This window comes from Oryctolagus cuniculus, chromosome 11, assembly GCF_051225735.1.
Source record: "Oryctolagus cuniculus isolate XC-2025 breed Fujian yellow rabbit chromosome 11, ASM5122573v1, whole genome shotgun sequence".
In the NCBI taxonomy this organism is placed as follows: domain Eukaryota; kingdom Metazoa; phylum Chordata; class Mammalia; order Lagomorpha; family Leporidae; genus Oryctolagus; species Oryctolagus cuniculus.
This window is the reverse complement of record NC_142877.1, coordinates 104,384,755-104,400,837: the sequence shown is the minus strand read 5'-3', so window position 1 is coordinate 104,400,837 and position 16,083 is coordinate 104,384,755. Positions and strand designations below refer to the sequence as shown.

The following is a 16,083-nucleotide window of genomic DNA, read 5'->3' as shown; positions in this document are numbered from 1 at the left end:
ACAGTCCATGCCTTCAAGAAGTAGATAAGCTACAAAGACGCAAAGCACAATGAAGGCGGTGACCTCAGGGCCTTGCAGGAATGAACAGAGCTCTGAGGAGGAGGAGACTGAGTCACGCAGGGTCACGGTGATCAGCATGAGGGCGGCTGAGAGTGGTCAGGAGCAGTCCCAACTTAGGCTGGAGCGTTCTTGGCTTAATTATTTATAGCACCTCTTTCTCTCTCATGAATGTTTCACTTTGTCCAACACATTACATTATCACCCTAGTTAGTGAAATTTTGTTGTCTTGAGTTTATCTGATTTTTGAGATGATTTAACCTGATTTGTAAACTTTAATATACTGGCTTAAAGTTCAGGTCTACCTGCATTTATACAAATATAAAATAAAATGCTAGTCTTCTCCATAGATGGGACGCTTGTTTCAGTAATTGACACTATATAGACTACACTTCAAAATAAAAACTTTTTTATTGAATACTAACACCCTTATGATGTGATTCTGAAATACTCATTAATTAAATTCTCCCACACACAACAACACATGCCTATTTATTGCTATAAGGATTCCAAAGGAAGGTAATCCTTCTAGATATTTCTTTCAAGTGTTAAACATAAAAGAAAAAGTATGCTATCTCTTCTACTGTCATACGTCTTCATTTGCCCATCAAAAAATGAGAGAGAAACTGCAGAAGAGAACAAAGTAACATCAACGATGGTTGTGAATCTGCACCTTCAATAAGGAACTAAAATAATATAAAAGTTGATTCTCTTTTTAAAGTCTTCCTCGATGAAAGTCCTTCATGGATGATTTGCATTAAAATTGTACAACTATAAAACATTTCTCAACTATGCCTATGAAATATGGCTTATCCTTTTAAATCAAGAAATATCAAGATACGAAACTGTGCCATCAAATTGGGAAATGGATGAAAAAGCCCTTCCTACTAATTAACAGGTTTTCCTGGGAAGATAAAGCCATGGTTTGAGGGTATTTCTTAGGAGGATAGTGAATGATATGGGAAACTGTTAATGATATAATGGTACAGGAGAAAAGCAAAATCAAAAGCCAGTTATACAGTGTGGAACAAATTGAAAACCAATGGTGGGATATCAACCAAACTGAATCAAAACAAAAACTTCAGGGCTGAAGTTGTGTAGTGGGTAAAGCCCCTGTGCAACATTGGCATTGCATATGGGTGCTGGTTTGCATCCTGGCTGCTCCACTTCTGATCCAGCTCCCTGCTAATGTGCCTTGGAAAACAACAGAAGATGGCTCAAGTCCTTGGGCCCCTGTACCCACATGGGAGACCTGGATGAAGCTCCTGGCTTCACATTTCAAATTTACATTAAATTGTAAGAATATTTTACCTATTTTCCTGTTTAAGTTATATTTAATAATTTAAATACTACAAAGGATGCATCATGAAAAGCCTTACATGTATTATTTAGCAACTTGTATTCTTCTTTAGAATATGCATTTTTTTTTGACAGGCAGAGTGGACAGTGAGACATACTGAAAGGTCTTCCTTTTCCGTTGGTTCACCCCCCAATGGCCGCTGCAGCTGGCACGCTGCGGCCGGCGCACCGCTGATCCGAAGCCAGGAGCCAGGTGCTTCTCCTGGTCTCCCATGCAGGTGCAGGGCCCAAGCACTTGGGCCATCCCCCACTGCACTCCCAGGCCACAGCAGAGAGCTGGACTTGAAGAGGAGCAACCGGGACAGAATCCGGTGCCCCGACCAGGACTAGAACCTGGTGTGCCGGTGCCACAGGTGGAGGATTAGCCTATTGAGCCACGGTGCCGGGCCTAGAATATACATTTTAAACTTATTAAATTAGTCAAAAACATTGCTTTTTTTAAAGGAGAAAAAAAAAAAGGTTATACCTTGCATTTCTGCTCCAGACACTAATTAGTTTCAGTAGAGGTGTAGGAGAATACTGACTCTCTGATCCAAGCCTGCAGATCTAGGAGATAAAATCAAATCAGAATACAAATTAAACACACATACACAATTTTAGGAGCAAAAAACAAAAACAAGTGATAAACAAAATAAACAGAGAGGCCAAACCAGACGATGAAACAGCCCAGAGATGAACATTTAAAAGACAGAATGAGGAAAAAAATAAAGGAATCCTACACAACATCTATAGAAAAAAATGGCAAAGATGGTGCTTGGAAACTCTAGACTCTTGAGAGGAACCAAGCATTTTAGATTCTCATGGTCAGAAATGACTGAGAGAGCTCATGCACCCAGAAAATCAAGTCTCTTCTATAGGCTTCTTGGCTATAACTACACCAGCCATCATCATCAAATGGCTACAACTAGAGAAACCTAGCAAGGTAACACATAATAAAACACCTGCCCATTTCTCCTCCTTTGTCAAACACCAGAAGCAATGTTATATGAGGTTCTAAGAAAGTTAATGATACACTTGCTTAAGAGATAGGAGAGACATAATCATATTCAAATTAGCTTTAAGGATAAATACCAGGATATTACAGAAACTAATTCTTGATTTTTTTTAAGGTGCGGTTTTATAGGCAAATAAAAGTAAAAACTTCCAGAAATAAAGAAAAGCTTACTGTAAAAGAAAGGACAAGGATGAGCATTCCCACCCGGGTGGTAAACTAAGAAATAAAGGAAGCAGGAGTCAGAGGGCTTACCTGGGGCCAGACAGCACCATGAAATACACCATCAATTTCTTCTGTTCTGAACTGATAGGATTCCCAATCCAAAAAGATATCAGTTACCATTTTGATTCCAAGACGTCTAAGGTTTTTCAGTGGGTTAATAAACCTCAGCTGTATCTGCAAAACAAAAAGCTTCTGTTTTAGAAAAAGATATGTATATGTGTAACTAGCGTTTTTGTTTGCGCTCACTCAGATGGCTGAGAAATCAAACTGGAAGTACTGTTAATAAATCTTTGATTCATGGGAGGACATTAGCTTGGCAAAAATCACATTGCATTTCTCATTGAACAAGAAGAGAAGGTAAAGATTAAAAAAAAAAATCAGATGGTGAGATGTGCTTCACCATTACTGTCCAGTAAAATCACACTACTTGTCCTTAAGAAAAAGCATAATCACATTTGCTTTGTATTTTACATGGTTTTATTTTTTTTATTTGGGTATTTTTCTCAAATACAATCCTGATTTCTCCCAACAGAACATTCTAAATAGTACAATTTTTCCCCCAACACAGTGTCTTAGATTAGGAAAGAAAAACTATATCTGCAATTTTTAAAAATTTATTTTATTTATTCGAAAGGTATGGTTACACAGAGAGAAAAGGAGAGACAGACAGAAATCTTCCATCCACTGGTTCACTCCCCAGATGGCTGCAACAGCCAGGGTTAGGGAGCCTGAAACTTCATCCAAGTCTCCCACATGGGTGGCAGGAGGCCAAGAATTTAGACCATCTTCTGCTGCTTTCCCAGGCATATCAGCAGGGAGCTGGATAGGAAGTAGAGCAGCTGGGACTGGAACTGGTGCCCATATGGTACACCTACACTGCAGGCATTGGCTTAACCTATTGTACCACAGTGTACAGGCTCACTTTACCTGCATTTCAACTCGAAGTAATTTTTGTTTTCAGATTCATATTACAAAAATATGTCATTTACCTTTTTAAAGATGAAATTTTTCTTATTAAAAGTAGCCTAGGGGACAAGTTAAATAATATATGTTCTCTTTCTCTCTTTCCCTTTTAAATAAAACTAAATTTATACAAAGTTTTCTAAATAGGCACCATCTGGCCTAGCAGTTAAGCCTTGGGTTGGGCTACCCATATATCAACATGCCTGGATTTAAGTACTGGCTCTACTTCTGAGTCCAGCTTCCTGCTAATGGACATCTACAGAGTCAACACATGATAGGTCAAGCACTCGGGTTCCTGCCACCCACATGGGGAAACCTATATTGAGTTCTGGGCTCCCAGTTTCAGTCTCACCCAGCCCTGATACTGTGGGCATTTGAGGAATCAACCAGTGGATAGGAGCTCCCTCTCTCTCTCTCTCTCTCTCCAATAAATAAAAATAAAATTTTTAAAAACGAACTCATGGTCTTTCTGTACAGCATACTTTGTGTTCTAAGAGAATGAGGAGACAGAAGTAAGGCATGCAAATATCTCAACATAAAAATGCAATGTGGAAAAGATTTGTGTTAGGAGGCACAAGGGCTGGAGTGGGTCTGAATTCAGAGCAAACTTTTTCTCTAACAGATACTGCAACTTCTATTGGTATCTTGTTCCTTATAGGTTTTAAAATCACCAATGTGCAGCCTGTTTGTGGAAGCTCAAAGTGGGACAATTTGAGTTCCCACTATAGGCATTACAGCCATACTCCTGATCTCAACTTAAAATCTTACTGAAGACAAATTTAATAAATGACACAGGAGAATGAAAATACCAAAGATATAGAATGGGGCTGGATTTACTATAAATTTGGGAAGGGTAAACTATGGACGAGGCAGAATTTCCACTAGATATTAAAGAGTGAAGAGGACCAGGCAGAGGAGAGACAAAGGCCTCAGAGATTTCTCCCAAGCTTAGAATGTTATAAAAACCAACCAACCAAGGCAAAGATTCAACCCCTAATTGTTTTACCACTGGATTAATATATTTCGGTCTCCAGGAAGAAAAGTGGCAAATTATTTTTACATATAACCTTAATTACCTGTATAAAAACGTAAAGCCACCCTGAAATCTATGAAGACAATATAAACGCTCTTATAGAGGGAAATATTAGGTCTTGTGGCCAACTTAACATGAAAAGAATTTATAGTAAAGTTAGCTATCATGAGAATCTAAACTCTGATCAACAGAGGTATTTGAAACAGCAAATTTTATTGTATTAACAGATTTATTTATTTGAAAGGGTGAGCAGAACACACAAACACACACACACACACACACACACACACCTTCCATCTGTCCACTGGTTCACTCTCCAAATGGCCACAATGGCTAGGATTAGAACAGGCCGAAGCCAAGAGCCAGGAGCCAGGAACTCCATCTTGGTAACCCATGTGGGTGTCAGCAGTTTAAGCACTTAGACCATCTCTGTTGCATCCCCAGAAGCATCAGCAGAGAGCAGGATCAGAAATGGAGCAGCCAAGACTCAAATCAGTGCTCCAATATGGGATGCCAACATCGCAACCAACAGCTTAACCTGATGTGCCACAATGCCAGCCCTCGAAATAGCAAATTTGAAATTTAAGTGAATATGAACAAGTATGCCACTAATTTGCTGTGCAAGCTTGAGGAATCATAGCATCTCAAGTAGAATCTATCCAGTTAATTATTTCATTATACAAGTTACAAAGAAGAAATGGCAGCAAGCTCAAGAAGGTAACACAGTCTATACCATTCTGTTCTGCCTGTTTTACTGGCAATACTTCCATTATAGCTGTATTGTTTTTGGTGAAAGATAAAAATCACCACTGATATTTGAAAAAACAAAATAAAACATGATATCATGATCATCTGGAGCAAATAAGAAACTAGCAGGAACAAATATGCTCTTAAATAAGATACATCCTCCCCTTCTCCCACCCCTACAAGCTCCCTTCTGTTGGGTAAGATCTGCATGTCCTATTCATTTTTAAACTACAGCTCCAGCTGCCTAGTTTACTCAAGAACTGTTGAAAATGAGCAATTGTGAATTTTTTAATTTCTATAGAAATAGTCCACGACTGATTCTATATATTTTTCACAAGTTACCATATTGCTAAAATGTACAACAAAACCAACAACCTTCATTAATACATTATTTCAATGTTAGTCAATGCCCTGAAGCATACAAAGGCAAAAAAAGTAAATGTATAACTGAACTCAAACACATAAATGTAGAATTTTAACTCACTTAGACAAAATTACTGTGAAATAATTTATTGCCACAGTTTAAGGAATTCCTTGGACTTGTAAAAAAAAAGTAACAAAGCTCATATCTGCCAACAAGCTTAACACCTCACCAACTAATGAACTGTGAAATTGCATAAATGATCCTTTCAGTTACTTATTGTTGACCTGGGGGTAGAGCTGTATTACTGAGTAACTTGTCAGTTTACCAAAAATTCAACGATTTATAGAGGCTTTACAAAGCCTCTAATCTTTCATGATTTAATATATGCATACCCAGATAAAATCATTATCAGTCACTATAAGGCCCAAAATAAAATTCTCACATAATTTTTTCTATAGCCCTTAAGTACTTATATAACAAAGAATTTTCCAAGTCTCTCTCGTTCTCTCTTTTTTTTTTTTTTACTTCCACTCTTGGCCTCCCAGATGAGCAACTCTTTCTGCTCAGCAGAGCCATGCCAATACTGCTCATGCCTCATGGACTTTGCACTGGCTGTTCTCTTTGCTTGAGATGGTCTTCCCATGGCCAGGTAGGTGTAAGTTCAAACATCACATCCTTAGAGAGGACCCTGGCCACTCTGGTAAAGGCAGCATCTATTCATCCAAACCCTAGTCACTATTGTATTTCCTCATTTTATATTAAAACTTTCACATCTTCCATGTCTCTCTAACATGTTCATGCCTCCCTCTACTTTCCTGAATATATGGAACATACTTACAATAGCTGTTTTAATGTCCTTTTCTAATTCTATCATATGTGTCCTTTCTGGTCTGTTTCTCCTGACTAGCTTTTTTCTTCCTTGTAGGCAAAATTTTCTTCCTTTGCATGCCTGGTAATATGGGCTGTATGTCACACACTGTTAATTTTATTTTCATTTAAATCACATAAAAGATTTTGGGCTTTGTTCTGTTAATTTACTTTAAAGCTCTGATAAGTAAATCCAGATTTTTTTCTAGGGATAAGTTGGTTCCACTACAGAGGAAATTCCAAAGAATTCCTCATGTTCCATGTATTATTTGGCTTCTACTCTGACTGTTGGGAATATGAACTGTTCCCAATCCCATGCTGGCTTAGGCCTGTTTTACCTGCTCTGCAGAAACAGCAGACTATAGAGAAGAACAGAGAGGAGTAGAGAACAGAGGACTGATTTTCTGCTTCCAATCAAGATGGAATAAGAGGGACTGGATTTATCCTCACCAACTTAACAAAGGGTATATGTCTGGCACGGTGATGGAGGTATCTTTTAATTTTTAAAAATTTTACTTATTTTCATAATTTTATTTGAAGGGTAGAGACAGAGACAGAAATTGAAAGGAAGCTATAATTATAAATAGCAACAAACTAACATTTCACTTTTCATGAAATTTCCTCCTTCTTGCTTCACTAGGAGGGTGTCAACTCTCACACAGAGAGATCTTCTATCCACTGCTTGACTCCCCAAACACCCGACACAGTCAGGACTGAGCATGATAAAGGCCTGGGGCCCAGAACTCAATCTAAATCTCCCACATAAGTGACAGGCACCCAAGTACTTGAGCCATCATCTGCTGCCTCCTTGTGTACACATTAGCAAGAAGGTGGGTTAGAAGTAGAGAAGCCAGGACTTGAACCAGATACTTTGAAATGAGATGCAGGAAGCCCAAGCCATCTCTTCACTTCTATGCCCAATACCCACCCATAATACAAATTATCCATAAAGTTTTGAAGATACCTCAAATATAGAAGTAACTTACTTTCTAGTATTCTGCCTCTTATTAAAATATACATGTAATACAATTTGCCTTTTCTTTTTTCCTTTTTTTTTTTTTTTTTATTATTTGATAGGTAGAGTTATAGACAGTGAGAGAGAGAGAGACAAAGGTCTTCCTTTCGTTGGTTCACTCCCCAAATGGCCCCAATTGGCACAGCTAGCACTGCGCCAATCCGAAGCCAGCAGCCAGGTGCTTCTTCCTGGTCTCCCATGCGGGTGCAGGCGCCCAAGTACTTGGGCCATCCTCCACTGCCCTCCCGGACCACAGCAGAGAGCTGGACTGGAAAAGGAGCAACTGGGACTAGAACCTGGCGCCCATATGGGATGCCGGCATGACAGGTGGAGGATTAACCAAGTGAGCCACGGCGCCAGCCCCTAAAATTTGCATTTTCTAGTCATAGCGAAGCATAAATATAACAATGAAGATTTCCCCTCCTAGTAGATTGTTTTAAAGAAACATTTTCAAAGGGCTACATGAGAAGGATTTAACTTAGAAGAAAGTTAGTAATTCAGGCCCCAACCCAATTCACAAGTAAAACACAGACTCATCAGCACAAGAAAAAAGCATCTATGGCACATCCATCACCTTTTCCCGCTGGTCAAGGATGTGTGATACGGTCGCTGTCATACAGAGCAGTATCTGCAAAATCTTGGGTAAGTACGCGCTGATCAGATGGCTAATGTTCTTCAACACTATTTCAAGGCTATTTAAGACACCATGCTGACGGCCCAAAGGAAGAACTTTAGATAAATCCAAACCTTCTACGGCTTGAATGACTGCAGACTGGCACTCGCCTATGAAACAAGGAGAAGGAAATTTCATGAAGTATGTTGCTATGTATAATTAGAGCCTACATCCAACTTCTGTCAATAATACTGTATTTTCTATTGCTAGGTACTTACAGATGACAATCCACTTTTCTTACATAGTCATCGCCTTCTAACTCTTAAAAGGATTCAGTGAGCTGGGTAAGTTAGGTTTACCTATTTCCATTTACAGATGAGGAAACTGAAGAATAAAGGAGGGTAAGAAACTTGTGAGAGAACTATGTATCTAAGCCCAATTCTCATCCAATTTTTTATCCTATTCCTGGCAATCTAAGTTATTAATAGTCTTTTATTCTATCTGGCAATAATAACCCACACATTTTTCTTATTCTCAGCTTTCACTGAGCTATGCTGAGTCTGGCAGATTCATAGTAAGTGTCTGGCTGCATTATAAGCTTCTTGAGGGCTGAGAATCAAGTGTTTTATTTCTCTTTGTGGTCCCCAGTTAATAAATAAAACAATAGTCCTTTAAATAGTCCTTTATCAAGAGTTGATGCAATATTGATTTGAGAGTTTACTGAAAAGGTATGAATTATTACTGTCTGAGCTTTACTTCAAACCATCTGACATGAGCTTATGAGCTTACTGATTCATATACCAAAATGGTCCAGCCACTAAAAGCATCATTTCCAGCTACCCTCCTATACCAGGGACTCTACACTGAATGAAAGCTTTTGAGTTCATTACAGCTAGCCTCCTTCACAGGTTATTATACTGGATGAAAACCTATGTTAACAGATGGACCTCTATCATAGAAAAATGCAAAGCAAATGCAACATACTCCACTACAAATAAGCATCTTTTATGTTTGCCTAATGTAAAGCAACTGTGGGATCGGCCATAAGCTTTGTAGTCACAATGGTCTGGGTTCTAATCCCAACTCCATCACTTTCCAGCTAAGTAGCCATGGCAAAACACTTCCTTTCTAAGCCTCAGTTTCCTCATCTGTAAAATGGGAATAATCAAGTAATGATTCATGTAGTTGTTGTAAAGATCAACAAAACTGTCTATAAACGGGTCGCCATAATGAATGGAATAAAGCACTCAATAAATGCTAGTCATTATTATTAGCAACAATTACTAACATCATATGTCAGAGGACATACTTCAGAGCATTACAGTATTACAGCTCAGTATCTACCCTAATACATCTGTGAGGTTGAGGGCACAGGTTATATACATACTTTTCTAGTTTTAACATGTCTCCAGCACAGGTGTTAATTCAACAAATCATATTTAATGGGTAAATGACTTGGTGACTTAATAAATGCCAGGGCAATCAAGATTAATTTTGCAGCATGTTCTGAATTTCTTAGAAAAACATCCTTTCTTTGTATATGGCTAAGCATTCATCATATTTCAAATAGTTTAGGTGAACAACAGAAAATGCATTTTTCCCGATTGGGGGGTTTATTATCACAAGGGCAATAATCCCCAGGCCAAGCATGAGCTTCACCTAATTAAATCAAAGTTTAGAATGAGTTGCACATCAGCAAGATCAGCACAGAGGTCGGAGGAGGAACAGTCCCATTACAGAGAGGGCGGGGAGTGGGGAGACCTCTCCTGAGATATCAGAAGTCTGCAACATTCCAACAGCCGTTCAGTAGCTACCATTCTGGAAGTGCTTCACAGGCTCAAACAGCAGGTCTAAGAATATCTGGATCTCCTCAGGTTGGGTCCCAGCGAGGAAGCGCAGGACAATGGCCATGCGGGTGCCTGAAGCAGATTTCCCCTGAGTTTTACTCCCAGTCTTGTTCTTCATTCGCCCATACAGAATTCTGAAAAGTCAAAAGGACATTATTGGTTTGTACATTAGTTCTAAAACGCAATACTAGTTTCATTCGCAAACGACTAGAAGAGCAACTCAACAACACTGAATGGCTAAACTCAAAACAAGGAAACAGAAATGACATATTCGACATAAACATTTAGAAAAAGAACAAAATGAAGCTAAAGGAAGCAGGAAGAAGAAAATAGTAGACAAAGGCCAGAATGTGATTCTTTGTGTGAGAAAAAGCATTAAAATAAGCAAGTCAAAGGTAAGTGTAATCAAGGAAAAAATGAAAACAAGAATATATACCTTACAAGGAAGTAAGAGATTAAAACCAAAAGCAAATAAGGAAGCTAGCAAGATTTCAGTTAAGTAATTTTCAAAAACATAAAAATAAGCAAAAGGGGAAAAAACATAAATAGATCAATAACCACTGGAAAATACTGAACTCAAACAGTTTGGTAAATTTTTTAAACTTTTAAGGAAGAAATAATTTTCATATTATGGTTTCACAGCAGAGAGAAAGATGAAAAACAGTTCTTTTTCATTTATCAAAATGGTAAATCTGTAACACTGAAATAGGTTAATGACAAAAAATAAAACTACATACCAATTTTGCTTATAAACATAAATTACAACATTGTTAAATGGAGTATCCATTGCTGTATCAAAGCCAAGTAAGGATTATCCCAGGAAATGCAAGCATCATTAGTAAAAGCTATTAGATTAATATAGATAAATGGCTCAGAGTAAATGTTAATGTGTTCATTTTAATTCATGCTTAACAAGCACTCTAATAAAGTTCAACATCTATTCTTGATAAAATTAGAAATAACCTAAACAGAATTTACTTTCTTAACATGGTAAAACTTATTTCTTGGGGCTAGTACTGTGGCACAGCGGGTTAAGAGACTGCCTGCCCATGACACTGGCATCTCATATGAGCACCAATTCAAGCCTTGGCTGTCCCACTTCTGATCCAATCCAGCTCCCTACTAATGTGCCTGGAAAGGCAGAAGAAGATGGTCCAAGTGTGTGGGCCCTTGCCACCCATGTGGGAGACCCGGATAAAGCACCTGGTCCCCCAGCAGCTAGAAGACCTCTCCCTCTCACTCTTCCTCTCTCTTGTAACCACCCCCCTTCTCAAATAAATAAATGAATATTAAGAAAAAAAGAAAGAAAACATTGAAAATTCAGACATTATTTTTCATCCTTTTTTGATATCAAGATCCCATTATACTATTAAAAATTACCAGGGTTCCTAAAGAACTTTTATGTACATAAATATTACTACTGATAGTTACTGTATTAGAAATTAAAACTGAGGAATTAAAATAATTAGTTTATTATTACACTGAAAAATATCAATAAACTTAAATAAAATATTTGATGAAAACTAATTATGTTTGATAAATCTCACCACCTCCACTAGCGAGACTGAGAATACTATTTAATTTTTTGTCTAGCTTAACAGAAAACAGTTGGATTCTTTGATCTGCTTCTGCATTCAACTTGTTGTAAAACACTGTGATTGACAACCATCTAGCCTCACACAGATGGACAGCTGGAGAGGGAAGAAATATTTTTAAAAATTTCAGATAACTGAAGCTATTGCATTTTGATGCTACTCCAAATATCAACTGGTGGCTTCTTAAAGGTTAACAGCAACTTCATAAATTCTTTTACAGTACAATCTGTCTGCACTTCAAACAGATGTTTTATACATACATGAGTCTATATATTGTATCATTTACATGGAAAACATTACTTTACTAAGTTATGCAATGTCAAGTGCTGACACATTTCATTATAAACAAAAAGAGAAACAAGTTTATTAACATATGCAAGTCTTTTTAAAAGATTTATTTATTTGAAAGAGTTATAGAGGGAGAGTCAGAGACAGAGAGATCTTCCATACACTGGTTCACTCCCCAAATGGCTGCAATGGCCAGCGCTGGGCCAGGCCAAAGTCAGGAGCTTCATCTCTGTCTCCCATGTGACAGGGCCCCAAGCACCTGGATCACTTTTTGCTGCTTTTCTCAGGCCATTAGCAGGGAGCTGGATTGGAATTGGAGCAACTAGGACACAAACTGGTGCCCATGTGGTGCCAGCATTACAGGTGGTGGCATTAACTGCCACACCAAAACATCAATCCCCATAAGGTTTTTTTTTTTTTTTAAGATTTTATTTATTCATTTGAGAAGTAGAGCTACAGACAAGAGAGGGAGAGACAGAGAGAGGTATTCCATCTGCTGGTTCACTCCCCAAATGGCTGCAATAGCTGGAGCTAGGCTGATCCAAATCCAGGAGCCAGGAGCTTCTTTTGGGTCCCCCAGGGCCATCTCCCACTGCTTTCTCAGGCCATAAACAGAGAGCTGGATTAGAAGAGGAGAACCGGTGCCCATATGGAATGCCAGCAACTCAGGTGAAGGCTTGGCTCACTATGCCACAGCACCCCAGAAGTCTTTTAAGTATGGTGAACCTGCTAAATTTCACAGAAGCAGATAAATTTTCCCAAATCCTAATTTTCAACTGAGTGCCAGAATTTAGTTACTGGAAACAAATGCTATCTGTGATTTTCCTTGAAGTGGTGGGCTTACTGCATTTGTGTTCAAGAAAATTCCTATGAAGTACTCAATTTTGAAAAAGATCATAGTCCATCAGTGAGTTTTCACACAAAAATGGTATCCTGTGAAAAAGTGACTAGTTTATCTTGTAACTCAAACACTTACACAGCTGTCATTCCCTAAGACAACCTATGTGTGGAAGTATTTTATATATGAGTACTTCCCACTTTGTCATAGAGCACAGTAAAAAGATATGTACTCAAAGGTCAAGATTCACCAAGGCTATTAAGTGAATCCTTTTGTTTTTAAACTCCAAATTGGTGGCAATGAAAACTGACTACTAAAGTTTGGTGCCACTGTCCTGATTCATTCCAAGGTATCGGGAGTTTTTACTTACCGTTGCTTCAACCTTGCCAGTACAAATGTCAACAGAGTAGAAAAAGACAATGTTATGGCAGTATATACTACAAAAAACAATCTAGTGTTCATGCATCTCCTAAAGGTATCTTAGAGACTTCTCACCCAAGAACAAGGAGACTTAACCACTACTGTTTAATCCAGTAGCAAGATGAAGATAATCATTACCACTACCACGAGAGTCAGTTCTTCTATGCCATGTAGGCAACAGGTATATTAACAACAACAACAAAAAATGTGGCTTAATACCACAAAGGAGAACACACATTAATTCAACCAATATAGTAAATACTGGAGTTTACTTGCTGAGAGGGGAGATAAACAATGAGACCACGTTGGGTAAATACCCTAAGAAAAAATAAAACGAGGTGAGGGGCTAAAAAGCAAATAGGGAAAGGTGTGATTTTTATAAAGAGAGGTCAAGAAGGCATCTCTAATAATGTGCTAATCTAAAAATAATGCAGCAATACAACATGCTATCATCCTTCACTAAATTAGCAAAAATTAAAACAAATAACAAAAATAAACTTCCACTAGTGAAATGATGTGGGAAAATGGCTAGTAGCAATACAAAGAAATGAAACTTCTTCAAAGGAATTGGGCATGTATTCTTTTGGTATCTATTTTGGAAATAGAGATTAGGTCAAAGGTTCATACAGGAAAATGAAACTGTTGAAGAAAGGAAGGAAGATAGTTACAGACAACATTCTGATAATATGAGCATATAAATTTTTTTAATATGCTCATCAACTTTCCATAAGAGCTTATTCCAATAAATTAACCTAATAAAGATTCATATATATTCCACACAGATAATTTTGAAAAAAAAAAAAAAAAAAAAAAAAAAACCTGAAAACTATAGACGAGCAAAATGCTCAATAAAATAGGCTTCACTATATAACTTAAGGCATATCTTTATGAAGAATGATCACATTTTGGAGGTAGACATTTTGTGGAGCAGTTAAGACATTTGCTTGGGACACCTGCATCTCATACCACAATGCTTGGATTCAACCCGGCTCCACTACCAATTTAAGCTTCCTGCTAAGGCAGGTAATGGCTCAAGTAGGTGGATACCAACCAACAACCTGGATCAAGTTCCTGACTCCCTGCTTTGGCCTGGCTCAGCTTCAGCCACTGTAGGCATTTGGGGAGTGAAGCAGCAGATGGGAGTTCTCTGTCAATCTACCTATCCCTAATTTTTTTTTAAAAATGTATTTATTTATTTGAAACGCAGTGTTACAGAGGCAGAGGGAGAGGCAGAGACAGGGGTAGAGAGAGAGAGGTGGAGAGAGAGAGATAGAGAGAGGTCCTCCACCTGCTGGTTTGCTCCCCAGATTGACACAATGGCCACAGCTGGGCTGATGCGAAGCCAGGAGCCAGGAGCTTCCCCTGGGTCTCCCAAGCAGGAGCAGGAGCCCAAGGACTTGAGACATCCTCTACTGCTTTCCCAGGCCACAGCAGAGAGCTGGATCAGAAGTGGAGTGTTTGGAGCAGCTGGGACTTGAATTGGTGCCCGTATGGGATGCCAGCACTGCAGGCAGCAGCTTTACCCGCTGTGCCACAGGGCTGGCCCCTCTAATTAAATTTTAAACTGTATTTTGAAACTTCTCATGAGCCAAGATGATTTATTTTAAGAAGGTTATAAAACATTTTACACAATATGATCACAAATCTTTCAAAAAAATTGTTTGTCTATGTATATGCATACATTCAGATAGATCTTGGCAGCCTGTAATAAACTATTCTGGACTTCATATAACCATAGACTTTTTACTTATAGAAATCTAAATTATGGCATTAGCGTTGTTGAAGTTTACTATTTACTATTGCTTTTGACAGATTACAAAATTACCAGTGGTTATTTTTGAGTGTTTGGATAAAGTGATTTCTATGTTCCATTTTATTTTAACTTTTCATATCCTTTATTCATCCAAATATTTTATGTCCATTATAGCAAACTTCTCAATGCTGGCTATAAATGGAATCAAATAGAACCATCAGATCACAGCTGGCTGAGGCCTAAGAACATATATGATACAGCTCCTGTATTAAGTGAACAAAAGCCCAATGAATCTAAAAAACTTGTCTTAGCTTATACAACCATGCAGTCCCAAAGCTGGATGACAAGGAAAGGTATGTTAAATCTAAGTCCTGGCCGGCGCCACGGCTCACTAGGCTGATCCTCCGCCTGTGGCGCCGGCACCCCAGGTTCTAGTCCTGGTTGGGGCGCCGGATTCTGTCCCAGTTGCTCCTCTTCCAGTCCAGCTCTCTGCTGTGGCCCGGGAAGGCAGTGGAGGATGGCCCAAGTGCTTGAGCCCTGTGCCCGCATGGGAGACCAGGAGGAAGCACCTGGCTCCTGGCTTCAGATCGGCTCAGCACGCCAACTGTAAGAGGCCATCTCGGGGGTGAACCAATGGAAGGAAGACCTTTCTCTCTGTCTCTCTATCTCTCACTGTCTAACTTTGCCTGTCAAAAAAAAAAAAATCTAAGTCCTTCCAATTTCTACCACCCCAGAGCTGATGAGCTCAAAAGATCCAAATTTTATTTTTTTATACCCAGCAAATACGATTTCTGCATTGCTTATGGGTCATTTTTCTGCTCTATCAATAGTAATCAATAGACAATTAATATCATTAAATATTAGACAATATTGAGACATTGGAATGAATTATTTCTACTGTATCTCAACAGTATAACTTAGGAAATACTTGAATTTAATTTTAACCCTTTTATTAAAAGAATGCCATAGAAACAGCTTTCTTTATATTAGGAAAAAATATTCTAAATAAGTACCTAAAACAGTTTGACTTCCCCCAGAGGTCCAATTTAATAATAATAATTAAAAAATCCAAAAAGAATATAAAACAAAAAAAACCCATCACAGTTGC

At 38.4% G+C, this 16,083-nt stretch overlaps 1 protein-coding gene across 1 annotated transcript in view; it reads right to left on the bottom strand.

Annotated features, from left to right (window-relative positions):
• UTP20 (UTP20 small subunit processome component) overlaps positions 1–16,083 on the bottom strand; it is a 106,606-nt gene that overhangs the window by 42,885 nt on the left and 47,638 nt on the right. Inside the window, exons 26-29 of the mRNA XM_008256963.5 lie at positions 10,049–10,215; positions 8,196–8,404; positions 2,663–2,806; positions 1,883–1,962 (exon numbers count right to left, since the gene is read on the bottom strand). Coding sequence (XP_008255185.2) covers positions 1,883–1,962; positions 2,663–2,806; positions 8,196–8,404; positions 10,049–10,215 — 600 coding nt within the window. The remainder of the gene's footprint in view (positions 1–1,882; positions 1,963–2,662; positions 2,807–8,195; positions 8,405–10,048; positions 10,216–16,083) is intronic.